Genomic DNA, 18,539 nt, shown 5'->3' on the forward strand with positions numbered 1-18,539 from the left:
GTTTGAGGAGGGATGTCGGAGAGAGATGTTGGCTAAGAGTATGGAGTATGCTGTAGCGCAGGCGATTTGATTTGATTTGAGGAGCGTGTCATCAGTCCGGTGCAACCTGTGCCGGCTCCTCATCCACCAGTGTGTGTGTACAGCCCGGAACCTCCAGTGACGGTCCACGGCCCGGAGCTTCCAATAATGGTCCACGGCCCGGAGCTTCCTGCACCGGTGCCATGGCCGGAGCCCAGTCCAGGCACGGTGTCCAGTCCCGCTCCATGGCCGGAGCCTTCCTCTGCGACGGTGCCCAGCCCGGGCACGGCCGGATCCGCGTTCTGAGCGGGTCCTACGTCCTGCATCGGAGCCGCCACCGACGCTAGTTGCCCACCCTAACCCTCCCCATCTAGTTTCAGGTTTTGTGGTCGGAGTCTGCACCTTTGGGGGGAGGGGGGGGGGTACTGTCACGCCCTGACTATAGAGAGCCCTCGGGTATTGTTATGTATGAGTGCCTATGTGCATTACGTATTTCACGATCATTATATCTTTGTTGTTTTGGAAGTTTTTTCCACATTACAATGTGGAACTCTACTCACGCTGCGCCTTGGTCCAATTATTTATATGACGGTCGTGACACTTTCTAGTCCTTTAGAAAGCCCCCAGCGTGGTGTTCACCAGCTCTTCTGTCTGGTCATCTTGACTTGCTTCTATTCCAACAGACAAAGCACCTCTCCAGATTGTCCCAGTGTGTGTGATGATTGGTCTCTCAGCAGTCCCCAGGCTTAAAGGAAATTTAAGAAGCACCGTGGTCTCCTAGCAACAGGTCGTGAACAGATCCTAGTTCCTGTTTCTCCAGTGCCCCAAGGAGGGTTAAGCAACAACAAAGACTGGTTCAGCGATGTGAATGGAACATAGACAAATCTGGAAGTTGTCTAGGAGACGGGGCAGTTTTCAACTAGAACTGAATGGAGGATAAAGCAGGAATTCCTCATTTTTCAGGACAAATCACATCCCTGATTTGTAAAGCCAAGTCAATGGACTTGAAGGTTTAAACATAATTCCCTGGGGCCATTTTGCTTGTTATTTGAGTACTGACCCAGTGTTCCAGAGATGATGTCCATCTTGTGCATGATGCCGTCTCGGTCCCCGATACCTCCTCCCCTAGCGCCGTACAGCCCCACCGCATGGACCTCGTCTACAAACATGATGGCTCCAAACTCATGGGCCACATCACACAACTCATCCAGAGGACACACCGCACCTTTAAGACAAGATACACAGTATTATATTTCAACAGGAGGCATTTTAAACAAGATTACAGTAGGACACAACGCACCTTTAAGAAACAAACGATTAATATCATATAATCTGTTCCATAGAGGTTGGAAAGTATAGAACAACATTATCTAAACAGGGCAGTGTTAATTTTGGAACCTATTTGAGGGAAAGTTTTAGTCTTGAAATATATAAACTCAGCAAAAAAAGAAACGTCCCTTTTTCAGGACTCTGTCTTTCAGAGATAATTAGTAAAAACCCAAATAATTTCACAGATCTTCATTGTAAAGGGTTTAAACACTGTTTCCCATGCTTGTTCAATGAACCATAAACAATTAATGAACATGCACCTGTGGAACGGTCATTAACACACTAACAACTAACAGACGGTAGGCAATTAAGGTCACAGTTATGAAAACTTAGGACACTAAAGAGCCCTTTCTACCGACTCTGAAAAACACCAAAAGAAAGATGCCCAGGGTCCCTGCTCATCTGCGTGAATGTGCATTAGGCATGCTGCAAGGAGGCATGAGGACTGCAGATGTGGCCAGGGCAATAAATTGCAATGTCCGTACTGTGAGACGCCTCGCAGTGGCAGACCACATGTAACAACACCTGCACAGGATCGGTACATCTGAACATCACACCTGCGGGACAGGTACAGGATGGCAACAACAACAGCCCGAGTTACACCAGGAACACACAATCCCTCCATCAGTGCTCAGACTGTCCACAATAGGCTGAGAGAGGCTGGACTGAGGGCTTGTAGGCCTGTTGTAAGGCAGGTCCTCACCAGACATCACTGGCAACAACGTCGCCTATGGGCACAAACCCACCGTCGCTGGACCAGACAGGACTGGCAAAAAGTGCTCTTCACTGATGAATCGCGGTTTTGTCTCACCAGGGGTGATGGTCGGATTCACGTTTATCGTCGAAAGGAATGAGCATTACACCAAAGCCTGTACTCTGGAGCGGGATCGATTTGGAGGTGGAGGGTCCATTATGGTCTGGGGCGGTGTGTCACAGCATCATCGGACTGAGCTTGTTGTCACTGCAGGCAATCTCAACGCGGTGCATTACAGGGAAGACATCCTCCTCCCTCATGTGGTACACTTCCTGCAGGCTCATCCTGACATGACCCTCCAGCATGACAATGCCACAAGCCATACTGCTCGTTCTGAGTGTGATTTCCTGCAAGACAGGAATGTCAGTGTTCTACCATGGCCAGTGAAGAGCCCGGATCTCAATCCCATTGAGCACGTCTGGGACCTGTTGGATCGGAGGGTGAGGGCTAGGGCCATTCAGAAATATCCGGGAACTTGCAGGTGCCTTGGTGGAAGAGTGGGGTAACATCTCATAGCAAGATCTGGCAAATCTGGTGCAGTCCATGAGGAGGAGATGCACTGCAGTACTTAATGCAGCTGGTGGCCACACCAGATATGGACTGTTACTTTTGATGTTGATCCCCCCTTTGCTCAGTGACACATTATTCAATTTCTGTTAGTCACATGTCTGTGGATCTTGTTCAGTTTATGTCTGTTGAATCTTAAGTTCATACAAATGTTTACACATGTTAAGTTTGCTGAGTTTATATATAGACTGCTCAAAAAAATGAAGGGCACACTTAAACAACACAATGTAACTCCAAGTCAATCACACTTCTGTGAAATCAAACTGTCCACTTAAGAAGCAACACTGATTGACAATAGGCAACAGGTGGAAAATATAGGCAATTAGCAAGACACCCCCAATAAAGGAGTGGTTCTGCAGGGGGTGACCACAGACCACTTCTCAGTTCCTATGCTTCCTGGCTGATGTTTTGGTCACTTTTGAATGCTGGCGGTGCTTTCACTCTAGTGGTAGCATGAGACGGAGTCTACAACCCACACAAGTGGCTCAGGTAGTGCAGCTCATCCAGGATGTCACATCAATGCGAGAAGGTTTGCTGTGTCTGTCAGCGTAGTGTCCAGAGCATGGAGGCGCTACCAGGAGACAGGCCAGTACATCAGGAAATGTGGAGGATGCCGTAGGAGGGCAACAACCCAGCAGCAGGACCGCGACCTCAGCCTTTGTGCAAGGAGGAGCAGGAGGAGCACTGCCAGAGCCCTGCAAAATGACCTCCAGCAGGCCACAAATGTGCATGTGTCTGCTCAAACGGTCAGAAACAGACTCCATGAGGGTGGTATGAGGGCCCGACGTCCACAGGTGGGGGTTGTGCTTACAGCCCAACACCGTGCAGGACGTTTGGCATTTGCTAGAGAACACCAAGATTGGCAAATTCGCCACTGGCGCCCTGTGCTCTTCACAAATGAAAGCAGGATCACACTGAGCACATGTGATAGACGTGACAGAGTCTGGAGACGCCGTGGAGAACGTTCTGCTGCCTGCAACATCCTCCCGCATGACCGGTTTGGCGGTGGGTCAGTCATGGTGTGGGGTGGCATTTCTTTGGGGGGCCGCACAGCCCTCCATGTGCTCGCCAGAGGTAGCCTGACTGCCATAAAGTACCGAGATGAGATCCTCAGACCCCTTGTGAGACCATATGCTGGTGCGGTTGGCCCTGGGTTCCTCCTAATGCAAGACAATGCTAGACCTCATGTAGCTGGAGTGTGTCAGCAGTTCCTGCAAGAGGAAGGAATTGCCCGCACGTTCCCCAGACCTGAATCCAATTGAGCACATCTGGGACATCATGTCTCGCTCCATCCACCAACGCCACGTTGCACCACAGACTGTCCAGGAGTTGGCGGATGCTTTAGTCCAGGTCTGGGAGGAGATCCCTCAGGAGACCATCCGCCACCTCATCAGGAGCATGCCCAGGCGTTGTAGGGAGGTCATACGGCACGTGGAGGCCACACACACTACTGAGCCTCATTTGGACTTGTTTTAAGGACATCACATCAAAGTTGGATCAGCCTGTAGTGTGGTTTTCCACTTTAATTTTGAGTGTGACTCCAAATCCAGACCTCCATGGGTTGATAAATTTGATTTCCATTGATAATTTTTGTGTGATTTTGTTGTCAGCACATTCAACTATGTAAAGAAAAAAGTATTTAATAAGAATATTTCATTCATTCAGATCTAGGATGTGTTATTTTAGTGTTCCCTTAATTTTTTGGAGCAGTGCATATATATACACACCGTTCAAAAGTTTGGGGTCACTTAGAAATGTCCTTGTTTTGGAAAGAACGATTTTGAAAGAAATGACTGTTGTAGCTGGAAACAGCAGATTTTTTTAATGGAATGTCTATATAGGCGAACAGAGGCCCATTATCAGCATCCATCACTCCTGTGTTCCAATGGCACGTTGTGTTAGCTAATCCAAGTTGATCATTTTTAAATGCTAATTGATCATTAGAAAACCCTTTTGCAATTATGTTAGCACAGCTGAAAACAGTTGTTCTGATTAAAGAAGCAATAAAACTGGCCTTTTTTAGACTAGTTGAGTATCTGGAGCATCAGCATTTGTGGGTTCGATTACAGGCTCAAAATGGACAGAAACAAAGACCTTTCTTCTGAAACTCGTCAGTCTATTCTTGTTCTGAGAAATGAAGGCTATTGCATGCGAGAAATTGCCAAGAAACTGAAGATCTGGTACAATGCTGTGTACTACTCCTTCACAGTACAGAGCAAACTGGCCCTAACCAGAATAAAAAAGATGAGTGGGAGAACCCAGTGCACAACTGAGCAAGAGGACAAATGCATTAAAAGGTGTCAAGTTTGAGACACAAACGCATCACAAGTCCTCAACTGGCAGCTTCATTAAATAGTACCCGCAAAACACCAGTCTCAACGTCAACAGTGAAGAGGCGACTCTGAGATGCTGGACTTCTAGGCAGAGTTCCTCTGTCCAGTGTCTGTGTTCTTTTGCCCATCTTAATCTTTTCTTTTTATTGGCCAGTCTGAGATATGGCTTTTTCTTTGCAACTCTGCCTAGACAGTCAGCATCCCAGTCTCCTTTTGACTGTCTTTGTCGTTCATTCTGTTTGAAATTCACTTCTCGACTGAAGGACCTTCCAGATAATTGTATGTATGCGGTACAGAGATGAGGTAATCATTAACATAATTATTTTAATCACCATTATTGCACACACAGTGAGTTCATTTATCAAACTTGATAAGCAAATGTTTACTGCTGAACTTATTTAGGCTTTTCATAACAAAGGGGTTGAATACTTGACAAGACATTTCAGCTTTCTGTTATAAATAAAAAATAAATACACTGACATTATGGGTTATTGTGTGTAGATCAGTGACACAAAATCTCAAATTTAGGCTGTAACATCAAAATATGGAAACAGGCGTGTGAATACTTGGAAGGCTCTGTAATACACAGAGTTTATGGACAAGGAAACACTAACCACCCCAACAGCTGTCAAGGGGTGACAACATCTGTAATACACAGAGTTTATGGACAAGGAAACACCAACCACACCAACAGCTGTGAAGAGGTGACAACGTCTGTAATACACAGAGTTTATAGACAAGGAAACACCAACCACACCAACAGCTGTGAAGAGGTGACAACGTCTGTAATACACTGAGTTTATGGACAAGGAAACACCAACCACCCCAACAGCTGTGAAGAGGAGACAAAGTATGTAATACACTGAGTTTATAGACAAGGAAACACCAACCACACCAACAGCCGTGAAGAGGAGACAACGTCTGTAATACACCGAGTTTATAGACAAGGAAACACCAACCACACCAACAGCCGTGAAGAGGAGACAACGTCTCTTGGCAGGGCCCTCAGATCCAACATTTCCTACCTCTGCGCCATTGAGAGCATCTTGACAGGCTGCATCACCGCCTGGTATGACAACGGCTTGGCTTCGCTACAGAGCGTAATGCGGATGACCCAGAACATCACTGGGACTGAGTTCCCTGCCATCCGTGATGACTATACCAGGTGGTGTCAGAGGACTAACAAATGTCAGACTCTCCCAAGTCAGACGGTTCACTCTGCTAGGAACCTCAGTTTCTACTCCCAGCCATAATACTACTAGTTACCGGGACTATCTGCATTGACCCTTTTATTTAACCTTTAACTAGGCTAGTCAGTTAAGAACAAATTCTTATTTACAATGATGGCCTAGGAACAGTAGGTTAACTGCTTTGTTCGATCTAGGAACCCAACTCAGTACTGCTATCCCTTTCATATAGCAGAGTTGTTACACAATGTGTATGTATTATTACGTGGTTTAATTGATTATTTCTCTATTTTCTCTCTGCATTGTTGGGAAGGTCTCGTAAGTAAGCATTTCACTGTTAATCTACACCAGTTTAAAGCATGTGACTAACAATTAGTTTTTCATTCATTGGCTGCATTTAGACAGGCAGTCCAATTCATATTTTCTCACTAAAGTAGTCTTTTGACCAATGCATTGGAGTTGGCACTAAAAGTACCAAGACTGGTACGCTGGTTAACCATCATGAATAATAAGTATATAGGACACTATTGGTTATAGCCTCCTCATTGGGGTGGACTTCATGTTCAAACCAAACAGCCTTAAAAATGTGACCAAGTGAACGTGACAATAACACGACAGGAAAACATTAAAGTTATATTTATTTAGACAATCTAGTGCCCATGGAACACTCAATAAGTTATGACACTTATAAAATACAAATATACATTCTATGACGTCACAAACGGTACCCTCTTCCCTTGCTAGTGTGCTACTTTTGACCAGAGCCCTACAGCCCCGTGGTGGAAAAAGTAGCGCACTGGCAAGGTAATAAAAAGGTGACGGTGACGGAGGAATGGGGTTTCGTGTCGTCCCAGGTGTCATCATGCGTGAGCTGAGATGGGGTGGGTCAGGCCTCTGAAGTAAGACTCTTCTCCCTCAGTCATCAGCTCAAAGTGCAGTGGCTGCCGGCAGAAGTTACACCCTGCTGAAGAATGGGACTTCAGAGGTAGACCGGACTCCTTCCACGTCTGAACCAACTTCTCTGAAAGAGGGGGGGACAAATATTGTTTTTAAAGGAGGATGTACGTGGCTACTTCAGTAGGTTTCATGCCTACTGAAAACCACCAAGGGGTTTTACAAAACATCAAGTTCATATTTTACTACCGGGGTCTTCACGGGATCAAACAAATATTATTTGTCCAGCCACAGAAGTATAGTTTAGTTGTATATCTGGATAAACATGATGTTAAAAGTGGGAGTTAATCCATTGACCCCCCCCCCAAAAAAAAAACATTCTTCAGTTTTATGCCTAGTACTGAACACGACTAGAGGTTCACAGCAAAAACAACATTTGAGAAACCATTGACCGCAGTCACTTCCTGTTTACTTGCCAGCTAGACCGAACATGTCTCTTACCGACAAAGTACATCATCATCTGAGGGGTGTGGTGTGGCGTGGGGGCGATGCGAAGAAGCTCCTCCCCCCTGGCGACCGTGGGATAGTTGATGGCCTGGACATAAATGTTGTAACGACTCATCATGATGTCAGAGATCTCCGTGTTCTTCTCCGCGTCGGACACCTGCAATAAATCAATCCATCCATGTGAGACCACGTTGAGTACTTCCACATTGACAATGTTGAGGTCTATCAACAATAATAATAATAATAATAATAATAATAATAATAATAATGTTGTTTTAGGTCAAAGTGTCGTAACGCTGAGGTTGTCAATAAACAGTGACAAGGCTGATGGAGAACACTATGCTCTCTAGGTGTGAGAATATGCAGGGCCAGGAGTCCTAGTCGGGGATAACCCTGGGCTACAGTCGGGGATAACCCTGGGCTACAGTCGGGGATAACCCTGGGCTCCAGTCGGGGATAACCCTGGGCTCCAGTCGGGGATAACCCTGGGCTCCAGTCGGGGATAACCCTGGGCTCCAGTCGGGGATAACCCTGGGCTCCAGTCGGGGATAACCCTGGGCTCCAGTCGGGGATAACCCTGGGCTCCAGTCGGGGATAACCCTGGGCTCTAGTCGGGGATAACCCTGGGCTCTAGTCGGGGATAACCCTGGGCTCTAGTCGGGGATAACCCTGGGCTCTAGTCGGGGATAACCCTGGGCTCTAGTCGGGGATAACCCTGGGCTCTAGTCGGGGATAACCCTGGGCTCTAGTCGGGGATAACCCTGGGCTCTAGTCGGGGATAACCCTGGGCTCTAGTCGGGGATAACCCTGGGCTATAGATCATGTAATGTGCAGCATCCTGCCGGTCCGGTAGACTGAGTGGACAAAACATTAAGAACACCTTTTGAATATTGAGTTGTGCCCCAGCAACGGTACAGTTCTCTACACAAACCAGGGCACCTACTACCATACCCGGTTCAAAGGCACCTACTACCATACCCGGTTCAAAGGCACCTACTACCATACCCGGTTCAAAGGCACCTACTACCATACCCGGTTCAAAGGCACCTACTACCATACCCGGTTCAAAGGTACCTACTACCATACCCCGTTCAAAGACACCTACTACCATACCCCCGTTCAAAGGCACCTACTACCCATACCCCTGTTCAAAGGTACCTACTACCATACCCCTGTTCAAAGGCACCTACTACCATACCCGGTTCAAAGGCGCCTACTACCATACCCCTGTTCAAAGGCACCTACTACCATACCCGGTTCAAAGGCACCTACTACCATACCCGGTTCAAAGGTACCTACTACCATACCCCGTTCAAAGACACCTACTACCATACCCCCGTTCAAAAGGCACCTACTACCCATACCCCTGTTCAAAGGTACCTACTACCATACCCCTGTTCAAAGGCACCTACTACCATACCCGGTTCAAAGGCGCCTACTACCATACCCCTGTTCAAAGGCACCTACTACCATAATTTCTGATTGAGCTGACATAAGCAGAGTTTACCGTGAGTGCAGTCTCAATGAAAGCGGAAACATTGCCTTTAAAATGTCATTGACGCTATAGTGCTGAACCCTTAAGATGTAGTGATTCTCACCCTGACAGGGATGATGTGAGAGGGACAGTGGACGACGGGCAGTCCAGAGTCCATGAGCATCTGTCTCAGCAGCTTGACGTTGCGCTGGTGTTTCCTCCGGAGGGCGCGGCCCTCCTCCCCTTTAAGGGTCTGGATGGACTCGCGGGCGCCCGCCAGCAGCATGGGGGGCAGAGACGTGGTGAATATGAAGCCTGCAGCGTAACTACGCACCGTGTCCACCAGGGCGGCGGTACTGGCGATGTAACCTCCAACACAGCCAAACGCCTTGCCTGGAAGAAAATAGCAATAACACTAATTAGGACAAAATAACGAATTAAACACTATTTTGGGGGGCGTTAAAGGAGACTTTCTAGTCCTTTAGAAAGCCCCCAGCGTGGTGTTCACCAGCTGTTCTGTCTGGTCATCTTGACTTACTTCTATTCCAACAGACAAAGCACCTCTCCAGATTGTCCCAGTGTGTGTTATGATTGGTCTCAGCAGTCCCCAGGCTTAGAGGAAATTTAAGAAGCACCGTGGTCTCCTAGCAACAGGTCGTGAACAGATCCTAGTTCCTGTTTCTCTAGTGCCCCAAGGAGTGTTAAGCAACAACCTCAACCACCTGTATTCGAGCCCAGACATCTGCTTCGTCTCAGGGTTTCAGATAAACAAAGACTGGTTCAGCGATGTGAATGGAACACAGACAAATCTGGAAGTTGTCTAGGAGACGGGGCAGTTTTCAACTAGAACTGAATGGAGGATAAAGCAGGAATTCCTCATTTTTCAGGACAAATCACATCCCTGATTTGTAAAGCCAAGTCAATGGACTTGACTTAAACATAATTCCCTGGGGCCATTTTGCTTGTTATTTGAGTACTGACCCAGTGTTCCAGAGATGATGTCCATCTTGTGCATGATGCCGTCTCGGTCCCCGATACCTCCTCCCCTAGCGCCGTACAGCCCCACCGCATGGACCTCGTCAACAAACGTGATGGCTCCAAACGCATGGGCCACGTCACACAACTCATCCAGAGGACACACCGCCCCTTTAAGACAAGATACACAGTATTATATTTCAACAGGAGGCATTTTAAACAAGATTACAGTAGGACACAACGCACCTTTAAGAAACAAACGATAAATATCATATAATCTGTTCCATAGAGGTTGGAAAGTATAGAACATTATATACATAGGGCAGTGTTCATTTTGGAACCTATTTTAGAGGTACTTTAAAAAAATATATATATATATATATAGCAAAAAATACACAAATATACAAAAATATTGTATTTTCAGCTGGTGAACAATAGATTAAAAATAAATGTTTACAGGAAGCATAGAATAGTGCACATAAAACAGGTCTACCACTTCTTAGACTTGCTTTCAATTAGAAAGAGATCTACATAACCCATTCCTATGTTTGGTCAGGTCCAGAGACCTATGGGGGCAGAAGTAGGGCACTATATAGGGAATAGGGTACCCTTTGGGACGCATTACAAGAACTACACTCACCATCCATGGAGTGGACTGTCTCGAAGGCTACGATCTTTGGAGAGGAGGGGTCTGATTTCAGCAGCAGCTCTCTCAAGTGGTCGGGGTCATTGTGACGGAAGATGAACTTCTTGGCTCCACTGTTCCGGATGCCTTGGATCATGGAGGCGTGATTCCCTGCATCAGAGTAGATCTCACAGCCTGGAGAGAGAGGAGAATAAACAGGCTGTTCGGTACCATGACCCAGATTAACGCGCAAATGTACAAACTCTGCACACCTGGGCGACACAAAAAACATTAACTAGCCCATTGTTATTTGGAAGTACAGTTTATGGTGTAAGAGCAGGTGAGTAATGGGGTTACCTGGCATCATCTTGGCCAGGGTGAACAAGGTGGAGTCATTGGCTACGAAGCAGGAAGTGAAAAGGAGCGCAGCGTCCTTCCTGTGGAGGTCTGCTAGTTCCTGTTCCAGTTCCACGTGGAACTTACTGGTCCCAGAGATGTTCCTGGTTCCTCCAGCCCCACTGCCGTGCTTATGCAACGTCTCCCTGGAAACAACATAGCGTAAAGTCAACAGCTGCCCCGGAACCATGATCACCCCGACGTCTGGCAACACCACCAGTCAGGTAAACAAGCCAATTAACAAGCTCACACCTTCACGGAGTCATTAACAGACCGCCCCTTTGAGGGTATCTACATATAACCCAAGAGATATTTGATTGGTCCTCAGGGGGAACAGTGAAACACCGTCTGTTCTGTCATCTCCCCTCAGGGATCAATTAAGCTTCTGGTTGTTTCCATGGTTGTGTTCAGTAGGTAGCATGAGAAAAAAAAATGAAACGTTCTATAATTGAATGAAATGAATGCCAACTACTAATCTGGGGGAAAGAAAAATGCAATTTGTGTGTTTCAAATGGGTTTTCCTACTGTGTGTTGTACTAAACACAACCCATCAAACCACCGGTCTGTTCACCTCATTTATCGATTCATCCAACTAGCCAGTTGTCCGGCTACTTACGTGATGGAGTTGACGACCCGCGGGTGTCTGCTCATGCCCAGGTAGTCGTTGGAGCACCACACAGATACGTCTCTCCTGTCGCTAAGGGAATCGGTGTAGTCGTCACCCATGGGGAAGTCCGTGGCTCGCCGGTTAACCGTCTTAAAGACTCGGTACGTGTGGTCACTCTTCTTCTCCTCAATCTTCCTCTCAAAGAACTCATCGTAGCGGAAGTTAGAGACTGCAGGGAGAGGAAGGAAACATGATTACAAGGTAAAAGATAGTTTCCTGTTTTAGTAAAAAAAAATGGAACATTTCGAAACAACTCAAGTATCCCGTCAACTTTATATCTGCAAGGTATGGCCGACGACAAAGGCTCTGGTTTCATTTCCGCCAACCAACCTGGCCATGATTGGGGTAATTTAAAAGTCCTGCCAACCCCTCAGTATAATGCCTCCCCTTTTAACTTCCCAGCTTTGGCTCTAATTAGATGAACATATAGTCATTATGAAAAAGTATGAACACAAAAACAGCAGTCCGTATTAACATGTCATCAGCCTGGTCCAAAATCAAAACATTACAAAAAGTCAATCTTTAAAATGTATTTAGGATTTATGTCAATCTAGCAAGCCAGGCAACTAAAAGCACCTTTTCAGAGACAAAGATGTGGTTTGTTTTAAGCCAACAGGCTCATAATAACTAGAACAAATCTAAACATTTTGTTCAACCATTGCAAACTTTTTTTTTAAATGACCATAAATGGAAAACACATTAATGGTAATGATTACATCTATGGTGAGCTGCTGACTTGGTGAACGTGAAAAAATGAACGCAATGTCACATCGCCATGACAGCGATCGCAACCCCGTTCAAAGTGTAACGCCACTTGGGACGAGCGAGGCGATATAAAAAAAAAAGACTAATGCTGACAAGAATGGTTAACAGGTCGTTTGAAAAGGAACCATACACATTAACCAATTATTTTCTTCAGGACACGCAATACAAATTCTACGAAAAACAGCCTTATATGCTTCAGGCTGCACAATTAACTTCCCTACGGGGACAATAACAGTTTGAACGGTCTGATCTTGGTGACTCACAGCTGGGCATGTTCTCCTGCAGCAGTTGGGACATCCTGGTTGGACGTTGCTTCAGCAGCTTCTTCATCAGATCGGAGGTGTTGACCGCACCAGAAGAGCTGGCCAGGACCTGGGCTGGGCTCACATCTGGAGAAACACCGTGATTAGCGATGACTGAATAAAGACAAAGTTTAATATTGCTATGGGCTGGATCTGACAGACAGGTCATGGCTAGACCATAGATGTACCCTACATGACCAAAAGTATGTGGACACCGTCCAAAAGTCTATGCTAGTCAGACATCTCATTCTAAAATCATGAGCATTAACATAGAGTTGTGTCGTCGTCCCCCCCCCCCCCCTCCCTTTTGGTGCTACAACAGCCTCCAGTCTCCTGGGAAGGCTTTAATATGGAGTTGGTCCCCCCCTCCCTTGGTGCTACAACAGCCTCCAGGGAAGGCTTTAATATGGAGTTGGTGTCTCCCCCCCCCGTATTAAAGGTTATTAGGACTGTCCTGTACCTCTGAATAATAAAGTAGCCTTAGCCTGTATTAAAGCCTATGATCCATCTGTATTAGTAGCAAAAGGGAATATGACTCCAGGTGGTTTAACCCCTTGTTTACCTTTCTGGATGGTGCGGACCTCCTGCACATCCTCCTGCAGCTGGAGGCTGGCCTGGCGCACCACACCGCTGTTCTGGCCCATCTCAGCCGCCAGGAAGGGGCACTTGGAGGCCCCCGAGGCCTGGCCAGAGGGGGGCATGGGGTGGCTCTGAGGCAACTTGGTGGTAGTGCCCCCATTGGCTCCTAAAAAAAGAACAAAAGACACTAGGGTAAGGAGATGAAGAGCAACACACAGCGGATTTAAATAATTACAGCTTTTTACGAGTTGGTTATTGGAATCAAGAGTTTGCCATGATGTAACTGTACTCCTATAGACTGTTGTAACGCCACAGAAGACAAAAACCCATGTCCCTCCCGGGCAAGAGTTTTCCCTGATCGTGTGATCTGACCACCATGAAAACTCCTGCCTCTACACAACCCAGCAAGGTTCAGTGTTAGATTGATATCCACGCCCCTCACCTGGTGTCTGGGCTGAAGTCACGGTGTCCTCAGCCTTCTGGAAGCTAGCTGAGGAGGAGCAGAGAGAGCGGGCCAGAGGCTTGGAGGCCAGGTTCATCATCACAGGACATTTCTGGGCATAGACCACCAGGGATTTCCGGGCCTGCTGGAGGAAGGTCTGGGGCACGCGGGACAGGAACGGGCAGCGGCGAATTAAAGTCTCCATCCTTACAGTGATTGTCAAAGCCTTGAGGGGAAACAAAAAGGTGCCGATTAGGATTGACGACATTTCTTTTAGAGCCCAACCGATATAGCCATTCACCCGTGTATCAGCAGATATTGGCCTTTTAACGCTATGCATTTTATCGGCCGATAACGGATACTCAATAAATAGGATGAAAAGGGGAATGTCATGGTGATCTGAACACTAGTGGCCAGTCTCATAATGTCATGGTGATCTGAACACTCGTGGCCAGTCTCATAATGTCCTTGTCACAAGCTATGAAATCAACAATTGAAGCTTACTGGACAGTTACTCTTCTGGATTGCAATTTATGAGAATTCAGGGTGGACACTAATTTCCCCGCTGTAAAACAGTATCAGCAGATGTATCGGTGTCAGAACCAAATTAAACATACCGTTGGGGCTTTAATCTCCATTGAATCAGACTTTACAAGTAAAAAATGTAAATAAATTAGAAATTGTGCTACTAATGCACAAACACATCAACTCTCATAGAAAGTAATGTTTTTGTTTGGTTAGCTTTTGGCTAATAAAAAAAAAATGTATTTCTTTAGAAGTTCCAGCTAGGCAGGCTAACATTAACCAATTTATTTTCTAGCTATCATACAGTAGGTGTATATTAATAATTATATATTTAATGTAAGTAGACATGCAATCACAAGTGACTTTAGCGCAAATAAACCCACAAACTACCGGTGGCTGAAAACACAATCATTGCGGGACAAACGAGTGACGAATTTCCAGACAAGGGCGGTCCATTTACAATTCCTCCCTTCCTCGCCCTGCAAGTGTGTACTCATCAAATGTCATCAGAAGTGGCCACCTAATTTGCGGGTGTGGCTTTTATGTGTTTGGAATGCAGCCCACGTTTTCCTAGACAGCCTCCCTTTCTTGGAAACACTGTTGGTACAGTTGGAAGGAGGGAGAAGGAAACCTTGAAAAAGCAGTCTCGTCTAGGACCGTGTTCCAGTAGGGACGGTAAATATTCAGGTAGCTCACAGACACTAATGAAGCTCTGTAAACAGCCTCCAGCTAAATTGTGTTTGAGATATTTTAACCAGTTAATTACATCTTTACTCATTTTTCAAATTGGGATTGTGTAACATATACCAGCATCCAAAATGGACATGTTGAATTATTTTACCGTATGAAATTTTAGCGATAATTTCCCCTAATGTAATCGGGACAGTTTGCATTTCTACCTTAGGACAAGCTCTCATTTTCACCTCATACAAGCGAGTGAAATTACACAATTTGTACCTCAGATTGTCAATATCAAAGTAAGCTTAACATCTGTTATTTGGTACTGTTGATTTTATTTATACACGCCCGTCCGTCACAGGAAACACCTGTCCATGTCAGACTCAAACGGCTAAGGACATTTATGGCGCCCTCTTTAAAAAAAAAAGAGCTGCCCACAAACGAATACACGTATTTGACAGTCAAGTCAGCACTCAAATGAGATCCAATCCCTGTCTATGTAGAACTTTCTGTGGAGATGAAGCTATCCAGTCAAAAATAAAAAAGTGTTGTTTCATTGTTCGTGTCGGCCGTCTACCGTAAACACTGTCCAACAGGTAGCCTGAAGGGTCAGAGCGTTGAGCCAGTCAGTACTAGTGACAGAAAAGTCGCTGGTTTTTGAATTCCTGAACCGTTTAGGTTTGTGGGGGGGGGGGGAATATTAAGTTATATAAGTTTATTGTGGTTAGTCTTTTAGTGGAGCGCAAAGGGCTCATGTAGCTGAATTGTCCCAGTTTCAGTGATTTCCATACACTATCGATGTGATTAATTGAACAAATTTGTTAACATCCTAAATTACTTATTTCAATTGACCGATTTCCTTATAAGAAATAAAAAACTCTAAAATCGTTGCACACACACCATGACCCAAAGCATGTGGACACTTGCTTGTCAAACATCTCATTCCAAAACTATACACATTAATATGGAGTTGGTCTCCCCTTTGCTGCTATAACAGCATCCATTCTTCAGGGAAGGCTTTCTACTAGATGTTGGAACACTGCTGCTATAACAGCCTCCACTCTTCTGGGAAGGCTTTCCACTAGATGTTGGAACATTTATAGCTGAATGGAACTAGAGCATTAGTGAGGTAAGGCACAGATGTTGGGCAATTAGGCCTGGCTTGCAGTCATTCAAATAAGTGTTGCAACCAAGGACAGACTTTTACACGCTTCAGCACTCGGCACTCCCATTGCGTGAGCTTGCGTGTCCTTTGTGGTTGTGCCATTATTGATGCTTGTCAATGCCACTTCACAATAACAGCACTTACAGTTGACCCGGGGCAGCTCTAGCAGGGCAGAAATTTGACAAACTGACTTGTTGGACAGGTGTATAATTTGTTTGAATCTAGTTGATAAAACCCTTGTTTTTAAAGTACTAATTTAGCAAAATAAAAGTAATATGAACAAGTGTGACACATGTAATTGAAAATAATATCTTTACACTCAAAAAATATTGTATTTTCAGCTGGTGTACAAAACCTAATGTAAGAGACCAACGAAACAGAAAGAATAGAAATAGCACACAGAACACATCTACCACTTCTTAGACTCAATGATAATGATCTATGTGAATTTCGCCTGGTCGCCCAAGAAGTTACATATTGCAGATTTTATTGATTTATTTTGTAAGTCTAAACTATCGACTGAGCCAAAAAACGTGCTGATTTAGTTTGATTTTAACGAGTGAAAAAGTGAAAATGAGTTCGTCCTGCCTTCCAGTCCATATAATTTAAAACGTATTTAGAATACAGTTAAATTACATTGCGGTGTAATCTGACATGCCAAATTAAGTGAGCCTAAAATACCAGCAGTTAGTTGTAAATCAAGTCGAGAGAAACATTTAATATCTACCGGGTTAAGTAGTTACACTTACATTTTAGATGTCATAACTCGCAAGCTGACCACACCGTTTTATTTTGCGTTACAAAATACATTTACATGTTATTTAATCACTGCACCCACACTTCAAAGAGCGTCCGCGTAGCTAGCTAAATGACCATACTCGTGTAATAGTTTTCGACCTGTCCGCCCAAATGAAGAGTTGGTTCAGAGTTGGTTTTGATACACCTGCGTGTCCTGATCGCGTCTGGTGTGGAGACAAAATACAACACGAGCGCGATGGACGCACACGCCCGGTCCAGTCAGCATGTTACCCAATGAATCACATTAGCAAAAATATTGGTTTTTACATTATAAAATAATAAAAGATTATTAAAATATATTTTCGCATTAGCTAAATGAACTAGCAAGCTAAGCATGGTCCGGAAGGGTTATGGTCGTCCGAAGAATCCCGGATAACACGGACAACCTAATCATCGGCCCCGGTTAGCCCTTACATGACCGCTGGAACTGAATTATTCCGCTGCTCTATACATTCATTCGCTACATACTTCCTTGTGGATAAAAAAAACGTACATCCGTGAGCGTGATGTAAGGTTACCATTTGACCGGAGCAAAGATTCCGGGTAGCCATGCAAGGTTAACCCCACTAACTAGCATACCGGATAAATTAAAGACGAATGGCTTGTTTTCGTTTGCTTACCTCGCTCAGTGTGTTTCGGGTCACCCTCTCACGAATGAATAAAGAAATTAAAATATACCGTGGCAAGATCTTAACGCTGTTTCAGTGTAAATATATTACGATAATGCTTCGTTATCCTACACTGAGGACGAACGACAGGACCGGGATACGCAACCGGCTTATAAAATCTACTGCGACGATTAAGTATCGCGAGAAGATGAGTGTGTACGTCATAGCACCCATCCCAGATAGTCCTGGCTACCGTCACTAGTTACCACAGCCACAAAGGGTTTCAAACGTAACCTTCATTTAACTAGGCAAGTCAGTTAAGAACAAATTCTTATTTACAATGACGGCCAACCGGGGAACAGTAGGTTAACTAACTGCCTTTTTAAATGTTTTACCTTGTCAGCAAAGGGATTTGATCCGACAACCTTTCGGTTACTGGCCCAACGCTCTAACCTGCCCCAACGCTACCTGCCATCCCAAATGTGATTGTAAACCTACCCTTAAACCACAAAGCTAACCTTAAATTATGACCAAAAAGCTCATTTCAGTTTTCATGATTTTTTTAAAACAATATGGAAACCGCAGTCCCCCTTGCCCTCAGATAATGTTCCATTATTTAAAAATCAACATGTATGACTCACTCATATCCTCTTGTCATCTTTTTCTATAAACAATTAGCCTACATGTAGCTAAACATTAATTTATGAAGTTTGCATTTAGAGTTTGTAATTTAGTTTTTTTGTAATTGTTGTCTTGGGAAATACAATAACTTTATTGAAAGAGAATGGTCATATGCTGTATTTGGTAATACAGTTTAAATTGAATTGAATACACACACTTTTGACCTTCCATTGTTGGTAAGATTCAGAGACCGTCAACTGTGTTACTGAAGATGTGGAAGTGCTGAAACAAAAAGCTTGACTATGATTTGTTGTGTGAGTGCTCCCTTTA

The 18,539-nt window shown here is 45.0% G+C and overlaps 1 protein-coding gene across 2 annotated transcripts; it reads right to left on the bottom strand.

Annotated features, from left to right (window-relative positions):
* Nucleotides 1-936: 936 nt before the first annotated feature.
* On the bottom strand, nucleotides 937-17,943 carry LOC110494837 (5-aminolevulinate synthase, non-specific, mitochondrial). Of its 2 annotated transcripts, XM_021570161.3 has the most exons (11): nucleotides 17,601-17,943; nucleotides 13,815-14,040; nucleotides 13,356-13,538; nucleotides 12,755-12,880; nucleotides 11,676-11,895; nucleotides 11,021-11,205; nucleotides 10,679-10,858; nucleotides 10,045-10,209; nucleotides 9,188-9,456; nucleotides 7,584-7,746; nucleotides 6,810-7,209 (listed from the first exon to the last, which is right to left on the bottom strand). In XM_021570161.3, the coding sequence occupies exons 2-11, from the start codon at nucleotides 14,017-14,019 to the stop codon at nucleotides 7,049-7,051; spliced, it is 1,857 nt and encodes a 618-aa protein (XP_021425836.3). In that variant the 5' UTR covers nucleotides 14,020-14,040; nucleotides 17,601-17,943; the 3' UTR covers nucleotides 6,810-7,048. The 2 variants fall into 2 exon arrangements, with proteins under 2 accessions (XP_090062638.1, XP_021425836.3); XM_090206512.1 differs by lacking the exons at nucleotides 6,810-7,209; nucleotides 7,584-7,746; nucleotides 9,188-9,456; nucleotides 10,045-10,209 and adding an exon at nucleotides 937-1,243 and having other exon boundaries at nucleotides 17,601-17,788.
* Nucleotides 17,944-18,539: the final 596 nt, after the last annotated feature.

The sequence above is a fragment of the Oncorhynchus mykiss genome, chromosome 17 (genome assembly GCF_057628025.1).
Source record: "Oncorhynchus mykiss isolate SJ-2025 chromosome 17, ASM5762802v1, whole genome shotgun sequence".
Taxonomy (NCBI): domain Eukaryota; kingdom Metazoa; phylum Chordata; class Actinopteri; order Salmoniformes; family Salmonidae; genus Oncorhynchus; species Oncorhynchus mykiss.

Coding starts and splice junctions, on each gene's coding strand:
- LOC110494837 (XM_021570161.3), bottom strand. CDS start 14,019: ATGGAGACTTTAATTCGCCGCTGCCCGTTCCTGTCCCGCGTGCCCCAG. Junction 10,859..11,020: donor CCTGGCCAAGATGATGCCAG/GTAACCCCATTA, acceptor CTCTCTCTCCAG/GCTGTGAGATCTACTCTGAT. Junction 10,210..10,678: donor GACAGTCCACTCCATGGATG/GTGAGTGTAGTT, acceptor CTTGTCTTAAAG/GGGCGGTGTGTCCTCTGGAT.